This window comes from Rana temporaria, chromosome 3, assembly GCF_905171775.1.
Source record: "Rana temporaria chromosome 3, aRanTem1.1, whole genome shotgun sequence".
NCBI classification, from domain to species: domain Eukaryota; kingdom Metazoa; phylum Chordata; class Amphibia; order Anura; family Ranidae; genus Rana; species Rana temporaria.
The window spans coordinates 213980460-213996073 of record NC_053491.1 but is presented as its reverse complement, the minus strand read 5'-3'; the positions used below and the strand labels follow the sequence as shown (position 1 = coordinate 213996073).

The following is a 15614-nucleotide window of genomic DNA, read 5'->3' as shown; positions in this document are numbered from 1 at the left end:
TGCCGGGCCAACAGCCATGCCCGCAAGCGGACGTTGGTTCTGTCTGGAATGCCTCCAGCCGGTGGTCGCAGGATGGGCAAGTAGTATCCCCTTGCCTCGGCAGGGTGATTTCGGCTGGTGCATTCCTGGGGAGGTCGACTGAGGATCCGCCCTGCTTTCCTCTCTCCCTCCCCGTTTCTGGGTGGCGGCTGTGAGGTGGGGCTCTGCTACTGCCGGGGTGGCTGTGCTGCTGTGGGGTACTGTATTTTTTGCTGTACTGGGCTGTAATTTTTTTTTTATTGTAAGGTGCTGTGTCTGCTGTATTTCACTGTGTGTATGGCCGCGATTTTGCCGGAGCCGTGGCTCTATATGTCGGCTGCCATTTTCTTGTAGCCCGCATGCTGTTTTTCTGCATGTCGGCGGCCATTTTAGAAATGCTTTGGCCTCTAGTGCCTGGAATAACAGTGCGAACACCGCAGTTTTTTCTTCTGAGGAAACCATACAGCACAGACGGCACTCTCGGCTCTGCACAGCGGTACAGCCTGGTTCTGGGTGGTGAGTCCCCAGGGGTTTACTGCTTTCTGTATCAGCCAGGAGGGTGACCGGTGGGTCCCGTTTTTTGGGTCTGCAGACTAAGGTGGCATTTTTGTAGGTGGACAGCATGGAGTCTGAACCACCAGGGCCCTCGTGAGGCTTCTTCCCCAACCATGCTAGAGTTAACCCTTCGTGCCCCTGCTCCTGTGGCCTCGCTGGATGCTGTGATGGCAGTCCTGGAGGAGTTTGTTGCCAGGATTGAAGCGGCAAGTGGCCAAAAGGGGGGTAAAAAGCGCCCCCTCCCTGAGACTGCTTCTGGGGATGTCTCTGGCGCAGAATCAGGTACTGCTTCTGACCATGGTTCTGTCATGTCAGAGGATGCAGACTTAACCCATGCGGACAGTGAGGACGATTCTGCTTCAGGGTCAAAGCAGGATAAGGAATTTGTTGGAGCTCTTATCACTGCGGTGCGGGATACTCTAAAACTTGAGTATTTGGCGGAGACATCAGACATGCCGGTCCCTTTTGGGTTCCGCAAGCCACCCCGCACCGCAAAAGTGTTTACTTGTGTTCCGTATCTGGATGACTTGTTATACAAGGAATGGGATCGGCCGCAGAAAGCTTTTGCTGTACCAAAGTACTTTGCGGTCCGTTACCCGTTTGGGGAGGATTTCCAAAAGAAGTGGGTATTTCCTCCGTCAGTGGACCCCCCTGTGTCCAGGCTGAACAAGGCTACCACGTTGCCTGTGGAAGGGGCTCCCGCTTTTAAGGGCCTCGCAGATAGGAGAGCTGAGGCCCGCTCCTTATTCACAGTGGTGGGGTTGGCGGTGAGACCGGTTTTGGCCTGGGGCTCTGGTGTCGCAGACACTTACCGAACGGGCTTACCGAAAGTCCCTGGTGCAGGAGCTGGAGGCACAGAATGCTTCTGAGACCTGCGTTGACCTGGCCGACCAGTTAGTGCAAGGTCTAAAGTTTGTCTGTGAGTCAGCCCTGGATACGCTTCCCTTGCTTTCCAGGGCCTCCGCCTACGCGGTGGTACTACGCCGCCTTATGTGGCTGAAGTGTTGGTCTGCGGACCAGTCCTCTAAGAAGTCCCTGGTGGACTTACCCTTTAAGGGTGAATGGTTTTTTGGGGCGTCCCTGGATGACATCATAAAGGATGCCACTGGCGGTAAGAGCACTCTGCTCCCGCAGTCTGGGAAGGGTAAGGAGCCTCACCGTAGGCAAGGGCCCTCATTTACTACCCCCAAGCGTTTTTTTTTTTCGCCCGACAAAGTGTGGCAGGAAAACGTTTTCAGGGTGCTAAGGCGTCCACTGAAGGACAAAAGCGCGCCTGGTACCGCAAGCCTGCCTCCGCATGAAGGTTTGCCCCCGCCCACAACTCGGGTGGGGGGTCGGCTTCGCGAATTTGCGGCTCGTTGGAGGTCTCTTCTTTCCGACCGTTGGGTTTGCGAAGTAGTTTCCTCGGGGTACAAGATAGTTTCTCTCTTGTCCACCAAACAGATTTTTTTTTTTTTTTTTTTTTTTTTTTTTTTTTTTCCCTCCGGGTCGCCTGAAGGATCGGTCAGGGGCTGTGCAGGATCTTCTGGTCAGGGGAGTGATTGTGCCGGTTCCCTCACCGGAACGGTTTCAGGGATTTTACTCCAATCTGTTTGTAATCCCCAAGAAGGACGGGGTCCGTCCAGTCCTGGACCTCAAGGCCCTCAATTGCTTTGTCAAAGTACAAAAGTTCAGGATGGAGTTGATACGCTCAGTAATAGCAGCACTCCATCAGGGGGGATTCCCTAGCATCCTTGGATATCAAGGACGCGTACCTGCATATCCCCATATGTGCAAAACACCAGAGATTTCTGCATTTTGCGATCGGAGACGACCACTTTCAATTTGTGGCCCTCCCGTTCGGCCTGGCCTCGTCACCACTGGTTTTTACCAAGGTGCTCGCCCCGATTCTGGCCCTGTTGTGGGATCGCTATCGTGGGATACCTGGACGACCTTTTTCTGAGAGCTTCCTCAAGCTCAGAGTTAGAGGACATGTCTATCACCTGTCAGACCCTCCGAGAATTTGGTTGGCTGCTGAATATCCAGAAGTCAGTACTGGTACTGTTTCAGCGGCTGGAGTATCTGGGGTTGGTCCTGGATTACTCGGAGGTGAGAGTTTTCCTCCCAGCGGAAAAACTGCAGACTCTGCAATCTGCAGTGCAACGGTTGGTGACCCAGAAATGGGCGTCGCTTCGCTTTTGCATGAGAGTGCTGGGTCTGATGGTGGCCTCTTTGGAGGCAGTCCCGTATGCACAATTCCACACTCGAGTGTTACAGAAGGAGATTCTGTCACATTGGAACAAGCTTCCTTCGTCTCTGGATTACCAGATTCGGGTGAGTCGATTGACCAAGTCCTCCCTAGTGTGGTGGCTGACCTCTCCGGACCGGGAAATTGTTTCTGCCGTGTCATTGGACAGTGATCATGACCTCTCCGGCTGGGGGGGGGGGGGGTGTCCAGTCAGCCCAGGGGCGTTGGACTCAGGAGGAGTCCCGTCTTCCAATCAATGTACTCCGAGCGATCAAGTTGTGTCTCTCCAAGTGGTCTCTGGGTCTGCAAGGCTACACTACACCCAGAGGTGTTTCAGACTCTGTGCCAAAAATCGGGCACTCCGGACGCGGACCTTCTAGCGTCCCGTCTCAATCGGAAGGTGTCACGATTTGTGACCAGATTGAGGGACCCGTGGGCGGACGCGCTGGTGGCGCCTTGGGGGTCACTATCGCCTAATATATGCCTTCCCTCCCCTGCAGCTTCTTCCTCGCCTACTACGCAGGGTGGAAGCCGAGGGGATACCAACAATCCTGATCGCCCCGGATTGGCCACGCCGTCCCTGGTACGTCTGGTGGCAGACGTTCCCTGGCGTCTACCCCTGAGAGAAGACCTTCTGTCGCAAGGTCCTATCTTTCACCCTGCTTTACAGTCGCTGGCTTTGACGGCGTGGCTGTTCAGAGCCAGGTGTCGAAGGACTGAGGCCTGTCGGGCTCAGTGATCTCTACCATGCTACGAGCACGGAAGGCCACTTCACGAAAGATTTATCATCGTACGTGGAAGGCCTACATCTCTATGTGTGAAGAGATGAAGTGGAACCCCTGTACATACGTGGTGTCCCAAATTCTGCTGTTTTTACAGCGTGGAGTGGATCAGGCTCTCGCCTTATGCACGGTTAAGAGTCCGATTTCGGCTCTAGCTGTCTACTTTCAGCAACCCTTGGCGTCACACTCCTTGGTGCGTACGTTTGTGCAGGGGGTCCGGCATGTGGCCCCCACTACCTCCATAGGACTTGAATTTAATTCTTTCGGCGCTTCAAGAAGCTCCGTTTGAGGACATTCGGAAGATCCCCTTGTTGACTCCTCAGAAGGGGGTTTTTCTGGTGGCAATTACTTTGGTCAGACGAGTATCTGAACTGGCGGCCTTGTCTTGCAAGGCTCCCTACTTAGTCATCCATAACGATAAGGTGGTGCTGCGGCCGCAGCCATCATTCCTTCCAAAGGTTGTTTCGGCTTTTCACATTGAGGACATTGTTCTTCCATCATTATGTCCTGGGCCGAAAAACCCGAAAGAGGACACTTTGCATTCCTTGGATGTGGTTCGAGCCCTACGGGTGTACTTGTCTGCAACGGCTCCGTTTCGGAGGTCGGACTCACTGTTCGTGTCGGTGACTGGTCCTAAAAAAGGTCTGGCGGTCTCGTCGGCCACCATTTCTAGGTGGATCAGACAGGTCGTGCTCCAGGCCTATGCCATAAAGGGGCGGGCGCCTCCCTTTCAGGTCACGGCGCATTCGACCAGGGCGATTGGTGCCTCTTGGGCTTTCCGTCATCAAGCGTCTCTTACAGGTATGTAAGGCGGCGACCTGGTCGTCAATCCACACCTTCTCAAAATTTTACGTGGATGTGAGTGCATCTTCGGATGCCTCCTTTGGCCGCAAGGTTTTAGGTTGAAGTTCCTCCGTTGGACTCTGGTTTGTTTGGGGTGAAGCCTGGTTTGCTGTGGTTTTTTTTTTCCGCACCCCTCGAAATTTTTGACACTGCTTGGGGACGTCCCTAAGGTCAATGCTGCTGTGTCCGTCCATGAACGAAAGAGAAAATAGGATTTTTGTACTCGCTGTAAAATCCATTTCTCTGAGTTCATGGAAGGACACAGCACCCACCCCTCCTTTGTTTGTACTGCTTGTCTACGAACTGAGGCTGGATGCTTCCAGGGAGTGGGATGTACCCGGGGGACATGCCCCCTGGGAGGTGCTGTACTGAGAAGTGTTTAACACTTAAAGTGCTGTTTTTTCTGCCTAGTCTCTCCTAGAAGGAAAGGTATATAACCCTAAGGTCAATGCTGCTCTGTCCGTCCATGAACTCGGAGAAATGGATTTTACGGTGAGTCCAAAAATCCTATTTTCTTTATCGTACATCACGGGACACAGAGCGGCATATTCATTACTATATGGGTTATATGGAGTACCTTCAGGTGTTGACACTGGCAATCTCAAACAGGAAATGCCCCTCCCTATATAACCCCCTCCCATAGGAGGAGTACCTCAGTTTTTACGCCAGTGTCTTAGGTGTTAGTCATGGTTTAGCTTGCCTCCGCATCCTTGGGATTAGGTGAGCTACCGGTTCTGTCCAAAAAAGCCTCAGCGCTAAAGTGGTCAGTAACTGGACCCCAAACCCTTGGGGTATAGCCCATAATGCTTTTCTTTTTAGAGAGCTGGACCCTGGGCCCAGAACTTAGAAAACCTTTGGGTGCCTAATGTTTTCTGTTGCCAGGGTGCTATATGGGCCCAGGACAGTGGATCCTTCATAGGAACCCAGGGCCTGAAGGTCTAGACATCCCCACCGAGATGGGGGAAGATTGGGCCTCTTGCTTGGCAAAGTCCTGCGGCATGGAGCAGGTAAGTGAGGGGAAAACTTGCGGAACTTGGTTCTTAGCAGGTTTTTTCTGGGGGGTCACAGGGGACATGCCTAAAGTTATGCACTGCATCTGGCAAACTAGTCACATATCATAAAGATAGGATGGCTCTATATGTATTATTCCCCATAAGATGTGACCTCCCTTGTAGTGTTGGAAAAGCATTGAGTGGGGCCTGTGTGATATAAAAGTATATGTGTGTGTCAGAGAGCTGTGCTTACCTGCAAGCCTCCAGGCGATGCTCCATTCAGTCTTCCTCCTCAGAGCCTGGGGAGGAAAGACCAGAGCGGCAGCACGGGGCGCCGAGGACACACAGTGGCCAGAAAGGATATTGCAGTCTTCAGAAGACTGTTTTCAAGCCTAGAAATAGGCTGTTTCTTTTCCATCTCATAGTTTTTCTTTGCAATACTACTCAGGGGGACAGAATGTTTTTTCTTTCCTGGATTTGAAACAAAAACGAAAAAAAAAAAAAAGTCATCTAGGGGAGAGGAAGCATTTTTTTTATCCCCCAAACAGGTGTTTGGCCAATTAACTTTTATAGTTCCAAATACCAATAGGTAGCAGGTGTACCTCGGTATTGTACCATGACATCCGGGTCAGAGGGTACAAGAGGTGGGGATTCCCCCAGAGAGTCTGAGGTCTCGGACAAAGCTATGCCGCTGCTTTCCCCACAGGGAGCCTTGGGGCCATCGGGATCTGGGGCTGGAGCTGGCGCGGGTCAGTCCAACCCTAAGATGGTCACGGACGAGGTATTACTCACCTCTTTAAGAGAGATGGAGAAAAGAATGGGAAAAATGATAGCCACAGCTATGCGGGGCAGTAAACGGATTAGATCTCCGTCGCCCGAGCGCGGACCCTCAGAAGAGGAGGTCCTTTCCTCAGGGGAATTGGACGACCTCTTGGACAAGGACCAAGTAGGTTCAGGGATCGAAGATCCGGATACAGAGAAGTCTGGAGCAGTCTCCCAAGGGGAGAGCTGGTGGATTCAAGCCTTAAAGGAGTTCTCTGACCTAAAAGTTTTAACCCCCGCTGTGCCCGGGCTGTAAAAAAATAGAAAATAAACTGTCACTTACCTGCCTACGATCCCCCGTTGTTCCGATATCGCCGTCCCGTTCTCCGGTCCCGGGCCCCTTCCGCTTCCTGTGTGTCGGTGACTCATAGTGCGCTCAGCCTATCAGCGGCCGCAGCAATGTCCCGTCGCGGCCACTGATAGGCTGAGCGCACTATGAGTCACCGACACACAGGAAGCGGAAGAGACCGGGACCGGAGAACGGGACGGCGATATCGGAACAACGGGGGATCGTAGGCAGGTAAGTGACAGTTTATTTTCTATTTTTTTACAGCCCGGGCACAGCGGGGGTTAAAACTTTTAGGTCAGAGAACTCCTTTAACGGACTTGGTCCATAATGCATTCAACTTGCCAGTACCAGATCTCCAGGTATCTACGGTTTCAGCTTTGGGCTCACTGAGGGCGCCCCAAAGCAATGCAGTATTTCCGATCCACCCTCTACTAGAGGGAGTTTTGTTCCAAGATTGGAACAAGCCAGATAAAATCTTCTTACCACCTAAAAGATTCTCTGCCCTATATCCTATGGAAGATAAATTTTCCAAGAAATGGGCTACTCCTGCAGTGGACGCAGCCATCTCATGTATTAACAAATCATTAACATGCCCTGTAGAAAACATACAGGTATTCAAGGATCCAGTTGATAAACGCTTGGAAGCACTACTTAAGAACTCCTTCACTACTGCAGGGGCAGTAGTACAGCCAGCTGTGGCTGCGATTGGGGTTGCTCAAGCATTATCGGATCAAGTTAAGCAGATGCTTAAACTTATTCCTGCCCAGCAGGCAGAAGAATTTTCGGATGTCCCTAGGGCCATATGTTTTACAGTAGACGCAATTAAGGATTCTATCCAGCAAGCGTCACGTTTATCGTTATCCCTTATCCATATGAGAAGACTCTTATGGTTAAAAAGCTGGGAGGCCGAGCCCCCATGCAAGAAGCTCCTGGTAGGGTTCCCCTTCCATGGAGGACGACTCCTTCGGAGAAGACCTAGATAAATACATTCAAACCATTTCAAATGGCAAAAGTACTCTCTTGCCAACTAAGAGGAAGTTTCAGGGGCCTGCGTTTAAACGACAGTACTCCCCTGGGCAGGGGCCCTCTAATGCCAAACAGTATCGACGGCCTCCTGCGAAAGCAAACTTCGGCTTCAACAGCAAATCACAAGGACAGGCTGCTAGAGGCAGAAAGCAGTGGGTTCGCAAACCAGCAAAACCAGCCCCCAAGCCGACCTTATGAAGGGGCGCCCCCACCCACGAAGGTGGGGGGAAGGCTGCGACTCTTTTCAGAGGTTTGGGAAGCCAGCATTCCCGACGAGTGGGTACGGTCTTCCGTGGCCACGGGCTACAAATTAGATTTCCTAAGGTTTCCTCCTCTTCATTTCCAGGAGTCGAGGATTCCAAACGATCCGGAGAAAGGAGCCGCATTAATGTCGGCATTAAATCATCTACTTTCCCAGGAAGTAATAGTAGAGGTACCAGTCCTGGAACAGGGGCTAGGTTTCTACTCCAACCTATTCATCATCCCGAAGTCCAATGGAGATGTCAGGCCAATTTTGGACCTAAAGATGGTAAATACATACCTAAAGATCCGCTCATTTCGGATGGAATCCGTGCGGTCAGCAGCTACCACACTCCAAAAGGACGACTTCATGGCGTCCATAGACATAAAGGATGCCTACCTTCATCTTCCAATTTATCAGCCACATCAAAAATATCTACGCTTCATGGTGGCTTCGCGTCACTTCCAATTCGTGGCGCTTCCCTTCGGGTTGGCTACGGCCCCCCGGGTGTTCACGAAGGTCCTAGCTCCAATCCTAGCCAAACTAAGGATCCAAGGGGTCACGATCCTAGCATACCTGGACGACCTCCTAGTCATAGATCACTCGTCTCCCGGCTTGGAGCGAGCAGTGGCCCTCACGGTCCAATACCTCGAAGTTCGGCTGGGTCCTAAATCGAGAAAAGTCAGCTTTCCTGCCCACAAGGCAGTTGGAATATCTCGGCATGAGATTGGACACAGAACAACAAAGAGTGTTTCTACCTCTGAGGAAGGTCAAAGCCATCAAGGAATTAATCCTACTGGTTCTAAGCAAGAAGGAACCGACTATTCGCCTATGTATGAGGTTACTAGGCAAGATGGTGGCCACATTCGAGGCGGTACCATACGCCCAGAGCCACACTCGCATCCTGCAGGCAGCCATCCTGTCAGCATGGAGCAGAAGGCCACAGGCCTTGGATATCCCGTTGCCGCTCTCATCAAGAGTCCGACAAAGTCTGTGTTGGTGGTTAGACCCTCAGAATCTACTGAAGGGGAAGTCTTTCAGCCCAGTGGCTTGGAAGATAGTGACCACAGACGCCAGCCTGACGGGCTGGGGAGCAATTTTGGATGGTTGCACTCGCCAAGGTACTTGGGCAACGCCAGAGAAGCAGTTGCCCATCAACATCTTGGAGCTCAGAGCTGCTCGACTAGCCCTCAGGGCTTGGACGTCAAAATTGCAGGGGTTCCCGGTGAGAATTCAATCAGACAATGCCACGGCCGTGGCATACATAAATCACCAAGGGGGAACCAGGAGTCAAGCCGCTCAGAGAGAGGTGAGCTTGATTCTCCTATGGGCAGAGGCTCATGTGCCCTGCATATCGGCAATATTCATTCCAGGAGTGGACAACTTTCAGGCGGACTTCTTAAGCCGCCAGACTCTTTTGCCGGGGGAATGGTCTCTGCATCCACAAATCTTTCAAGCACTCTGCCAAAGATGGGGAGTGCCGGACGTGGATATCATGGCATCGAGACTCAACAAGAAGCTAGACAGGTTCATGTCCCGCTCAAGGGATCCGATGGCCTGCGGAACCGATGCGTTGGTTTGCCCTTGGCACATCAGTTCAAACTTCTTTATGCGTTTCCCCCGCTCCAGTTACTACCCCGCCTGCTGCGCAGGATCCGGGTGGAGCACATACCAGTCATCCTGGTAGCTCCAGCATGGCCCAGAAGGGCATGGTACTCACTAATCTTAAGGATGGTAGTGGGAGACCCTTGGACTCTTCCTCTACGGCCAGACCTGCTATCGCAAGGTCCGATCCTCCACCCTGCCTTACGGCATCTAAATTTGACGGCCTGGAAGCTGAATCCCTGATTCTCAGGGGTAGAGGTCTGTCTCAGAAAGTAATCTCTACCCTAATCAGAGCCAGGAAACCGGTCTCTAGGGTGATTTATTACAGGGTCTGGAAGGCCTATGTAGGCTGGTGTGAGTCCAAGCGATGGCTTTCTCGCAAATTTACCATCGATAGAGTATTAAGTTTTCTCCAGCTAGGAGTGGATAAAGGATTGGCATTAAGCACAATCAAAGGGCAGATTTCTGCTCTGTCAGTGTGGTTTCAGCGGCCGCTGGCCACCCACTCGCTGGTTAAGACCTTCCTTCAAGGGGTCTTACGTATTAAACCTCCAGTTAAATCCCCGCTTTGCCCGTGGGATTTAAACCTTGTTCTGTCAAGTTTACAGAAACAACCGTTTGAGCCGTTGGCTGAAATTCCTTTGGTTTTACTGACAAGAAAGTTAGTATTTTTGGTCGCCATAGTTTCCGCAAGAAGAGTATCGGAACTGGCGGCCTTATCCTGTAAGGAACCATATCTTATTTTTCATAAGGACAGGGTCGTTCTCCGCCCTCATCCTTCCTTCCTACCGAAGGTTGTATCCAGTTTTCATTTGAACCAGGATTTGGTATTACCATCCTTCTTCCCTAAACCTACTTCCAGAAAGGAAGGGTTGCTGCATACCTTGGATATCGTCAGGGCCATGAAGGCCTATCTTAAAGCTACAAAGAAGATCCGGAAAACAGATGTGCTGTTCATATTACCGGATGGGCCCAAGAAGGGGCAGGCAGCTGCAAAGTCCACCATTTCTAGGTGGATTAAGCCATTAATCACTCAGGCCTACGGCTTGAAAGGGTTGCCTCCTCCAGTATCATTAAAGGCTCATTCTACTAGGGCCATGGGCGCCTCCTGGGCAGCACACCACCAGATCTCTATGGCTCAAGTTTGCAAGGCGGCAACCTGGTCTTCTGTCCACACGTTTACAAAATTCTGCCAGTTGGACGTAAGAAGGCAGTCTGATACAGCCTTTGGGCAGGCAGTGCTGCAGGCTGCAGTTTGAGACCCTCGGATTCCGGGGGCTCCTCTTTTTTGAGTTAAATTTTAAATTTAAGATTATTTTTCTCAACTAAGTTGGATTTATTATGATTTGAGTATTTCTCTAAATTAAATCCTTTTGTCTTGGAGATGTTCTCCCTCCCCTCATTGTGAGCATTGCTTTGGGACATCCCATATAGTAATGAATATGCCGCTCTGTGTCCCGTGATGTACGATAAAGAAAAAGGGATTTTTAATACAGCTTACCTGTAAAATCCTTTTCTTGGAGTACATCACGGGACACAGAGCTCCCACCCCTCTTTTTGGGGACCATTTTGGGAGGCATACTGCTTGCTACAAAACTGAGGTACTCCTCCTATGGGAGGGGGTTATATAGGGAGGGGCATTTCCTGTTTGAGATTGCCAGTGTCAACACCTGAAGGTACTCCATATAACCCATATAGTAATGAATATGCCGCTCTGTGTCCCGTGATGTACTCCAAGAAAAGGATTTTACAGGTAAGCTGTATTAAAAATCCCTTTTTTAGCTCACAAGCCAATTATTATTTGGATACGTTTCAGGGAGGTCCAAGTTTTTCCTTTTTGTTGCACCTCCCCGCAGTCCCATGATACCAGAGCCTAAGAAATGTAATGTACTACGGAGCAAAGTGTTTGAGATTTATTTAGAGTTTTAGGATCTGAAGCTGTTGCATGCTGTCAGACTATAAGATAGATGCAAGGGTCATCCACAAAACAAAGTTAAGAAGGGATAAATATTAACAGTCTATATTTAATTTGCAGAATTTGAATATTGGATAAAGTTCAGATTGCTGAATAAGATAAATTGACCGGTTCTGTCAGCTATAAATAACTGATCCAATAGTTTTTTTTTACATAAGAATATTCTCCTAATGAAGTGTTGATTGAATGAAATTGTTGGTTGAAAATGACTGTCTGTTCCAGACCTGACTTTGTTGCATGCTTTTGAGATCACTTGATGAAGCTGTTGCTTCATGCTTGGTACATATACTACACAGAGCTCATGTAACAGGACTGTGCAAAATGTACTGACTCGTATCAGCTAGTCTTTGAGTATTTGGATGCAAAAAGTGAAGCCTAGCTGCCATGGGTTACTGCATTCTGCATATACTGCATTTTTTCCAGCAACATGTAACTCTGCCAGTTAGACTTTGTCTGATCCTACGCCACTTTATTTTTAATTTTTTTTATCAAACCCATGCCAGGGCAAAGCTACAAAGAAATTCTCTGTATGCACTTTGTTTTCCACTGCAATAGTTGTATACTTACTGGTTTCTTATTTTACTCACAGCGCCACCTGCCGCAGGCCAATAAAGGGAGCTGCTGGGCGACCTTTCAGCATGAAAGATTATAAAATTGAAGAAGGTTACACTTCCAAGTATGTCTCAAAGTACCAACCACTACTTGAACAGAAAGTCACAAAACCGAAAACTGGACGATCGATCCCCATGTGGATAAAGATCCTTATCTTTATTGTTTTGGCTGTGTTCTTGTTCTTGGTATATCAAGTTATGGAAACAAATGAAGGGAATCCCTTTTCTCTTTTCCAACAGGTCAGTCAGAGTTCGAATACAGTTGACAACTGATTTTTTTCAGGGTTTTTTTTTTTTTTTTTTTTTTTTAAATAGCAGTCCTAGGATTACAGAAACTGCTGTTTTTTCAAACAACCTTCAAATCATGACTACAGTTCAAACTCTTCTGTACATTAATAAAGATGGTACATATGGACATAAGAAATTCATTATTTACTGTGGACACCAACTGGAAAGAGGACTGTGCCATAACAAATAACATTATTTTATTAGATCTCTGGAGCATTTTGTAGCAGTTATTTTTAACAGTAATGCTTTAGTTTAGTTTTGATGGAATACATTTTTGAATCTGGATGCAGAAATTGTAATTTAATGTGAAATATTTCCATACATGTACTGGGTGACTGAATGTACAATGCGATCATGTTATTTGGACAGTTTTTTGTGACATGGTAGACATTTGTCTAATGTATTATAAACTTATAAAGGGGAATATTTTTGCTAACTTGTGTAGCATAGCTTGTTTAAAGGTGCTTCTAGACTACCTGTAGTTGTATCTGTATCTTGGTACGCAGCATCCATCTCCATCATTTGTAAATTATCCCTGCAAAAAGGGGTGATGTGTTACGTAAAATGCTTTGTTACAGATGTTCAACCATATTTTGTAGCCAACATATGAAAAGGTAACCTACAGCTTGCAAATGTGGATTACTGTTTGTCTCTGCATCAACCATTGGCTTCGAAAATATGTCTAATCTCGCTTGCATGTAATGCTATAAAGGGTCCTGTTTTGATGAAGCTGAAAATTTTTCCCAGATCTCTGAATGACCGTACTGATGAGCAATGCATTACCTGGCTAACACATCAGCGGAACCCTTTATAGGGGTGGACATACTTTCCCTGTAAGACATTTTATATTATAGAAAAATTTATCAGGAGATGGGCCGCAGACCACTTTCAGTGCAGTGGTACGGTAGATCTAAAAAAAAAAAAAATAATTGGAAAGTGGGTCACTCTGTTATGAGGCAGCTGTACACTAAAACAAAATATTTTCAAAAACCTTTTACTTTTAATGTACTTTTAGAATTCATACAAGTTATTAAATCATGATGTGAGCAATATAGCTGACTTTTTTTTTTTTTTTACATAAAAGTTGCATAGCACTAACTGCCTTAAATTTGACATTATTGTCATGTGAATGCTTGCTTCTCAACTCAAAGCATATTCCCTGATGGTAATAAACACAAGGGACAAAACGCTGTAGTACTGCTTCTATGAATGGGTGGGTATAGTTGGGCTCATGATGGGAGCGCCTTAGTCGTATTAACCCCCACCTGACCAGAAGATTTTCCGTGGAGAAGGAATCGTCACAAGGGCCTCATCCTACTCGCTGTAAGTTGTCCTATGTGCGAACTGCCTTTAAAGTCTGAATGTTTGTTCTATTGCAGATGTAGCCAGCACAAGCCTGTTTCACTCCCCCCCCAAATCTATGTTCTAAAACATTAGCCACTTGGGCCTCATGCACAATTCTGACTTATTTCTGTGCCTGGTAAGATGAGGCTGTACTTGTAGGGGTATACACCAGTACTGATGTAAACCTGCCTGTATGTGGCCATATTCCTCAAACAGTTATTCTTAAAGCGGGAGTTCACCCATTAATATATTTTTTTTAAACAATCCCCTTAGCTTCATGCTCGTTTTGTCTAGGGGAATCGGCTATTTGTTTTAAAATATGAGCTGTACTTACCGTTTTCGAGATGCATCTTCTCCGTCGCTTCCGGGTACGGGTCTTTGGGAGCGGGCGTTCCTTCTTGATTGACAGTCTTCCGAGAGGCTTCCGATGGTCGCATCCATCGCGTCACTAGTAGCCGAAAGAAGCCGAACGACGGTGCGGCTCTATACTGCGCACCGACGTTCGGCTTCTTTCGGAAAATCGTGACACGATGGATGCGACCGTCGGAAGACTGTCAATCAAAATAGGAACGCCCATACCCGGAAGCGACGGAGAGGATGCATCTCGTAAACCGTAAGTACAGCTCATATTTTAAAACAAATAGCCGATTCCCCTAGACAAAACGAGCATGAAGCTAAGGGGAAAAGGTATATTGTACCGGTGAACCTCCGCTTTAAGCGGGTGTGCATAAGTACTGGTGTGTAGCCATGCACAGCTATCTGTGTATATACAGTGAGGAAAATAAGTATTTGAACACCCTGCTATTTTGCAAGTTCTCCCACTTGGAAATCATGGAGGGGTCTGAAATTGTTATCGTAGGTGCATGTCCACTGTGAGAGACATAATCAAAAAAAAAAAATCCAGAAATCACAATGTATGATTTTTTTAAACTATTTATTTGTGTGATACAGCTGCAAATAAGTATTTGAACACCTGAGAAAAACAATGTTAATATTTGGTACATTAGCCTTTGTTTGCAATTACAGAGGTCAATCGTTTCTTGTAGTTTTTCCACCAGGTTTGCAAACACTGGAGGAGGGATTTTGGCCCACTCCTCCACACAGATCTTCTCTAGATCAGTCAGGTTTCTGGGCTGTCGCAGAGAAACACAGAGTTTGAGCTCCCTCCAAAGATTCTCTATTGGGTTTAGGTCTGGAGACTGGCTAGGCCACGCCAGAACCTTGATATGCTTCTTACAGAGCCACTCCTTGGTTATCCTGGCTGTGTGCTTCGGGTCATTGTCATGTTGGAAGACCCAGCCTCGACCCATCTTCAAAGCTCTAACTGAGGGAAGGAGGTTGTTGCCCAAAATCTCGCAATACATGGCCCCGGTCATCCTCTCCTTAATACAGTGCAGTCGCCCTGTCTCATGTGCAGAAAAACACCCCCAAAGCATGATGCTACCACCCCCATGCTTCACAGTAGGGGTGGTGTTCTTGGGATGGTACTCATCATTCTTCTTCCTCCAAACACGGTTAGTGGAATTATGACCAAAAAGTTCTATTTTGGTCTCATCTGACCACATGACTTTCTCCCATGACTCCTCTGGATCATCCAAATGGTCATTGGCAAACTTAAGACGGGCCTTGACATGTGCTGGTTTAAGCAGGGGAACCTTCCGTGCCATGCATGATTTCAAACCATGACGTCTTGGTGTATTACCAACAGTAACCTTGGAAACGGTGGTCCCAGCTCTTTTCAGGTCATTGACCAGCTCCTCCCGTGTAGTCCTGGGCTGATTTCTCACCTTTCTTAGGATCATTGAGACCCCACGAGGTGAGATTTTGCATGGAGCCCCCAGTCCGAGGGAGATTGACAGTCATGTTTAGCTTCTTCCATTTTCTAATGATTGCTCCAACAGTGGACCTTTTTTCACCAAGCTGCTTGGCAATTTCCCCGTAGCCCTTTCCAGCCTTGTGGAGGTGTACACATTTGTCTCTAGTGTCTTTGGACAGC

The 15614-nt window shown here is 48.3% G+C and overlaps 1 protein-coding gene across 6 annotated transcripts in view; it reads left to right on the top strand.

Annotated features, from left to right (window-relative positions):
• Nucleotides 1-13326, top strand: part of TMPO (thymopoietin) — a 38601-nt gene extending 25275 nt beyond the window's left edge. For all 6 annotated transcript variants that reach the window (XM_040344221.1, XM_040344223.1, XM_040344222.1 and 3 more), the window contains one exon: nucleotides 11965-13326. In XM_040344221.1, coding sequence (XP_040200155.1) covers nucleotides 11965-12259 — 295 coding nt within the window. In that variant the 3' untranslated portion in view covers nucleotides 12260-13326. The remainder of the gene's footprint in view (nucleotides 1-11964) is intronic.
• The last annotated feature ends 2288 nt before the right edge of the window (nucleotides 13327-15614 follow it).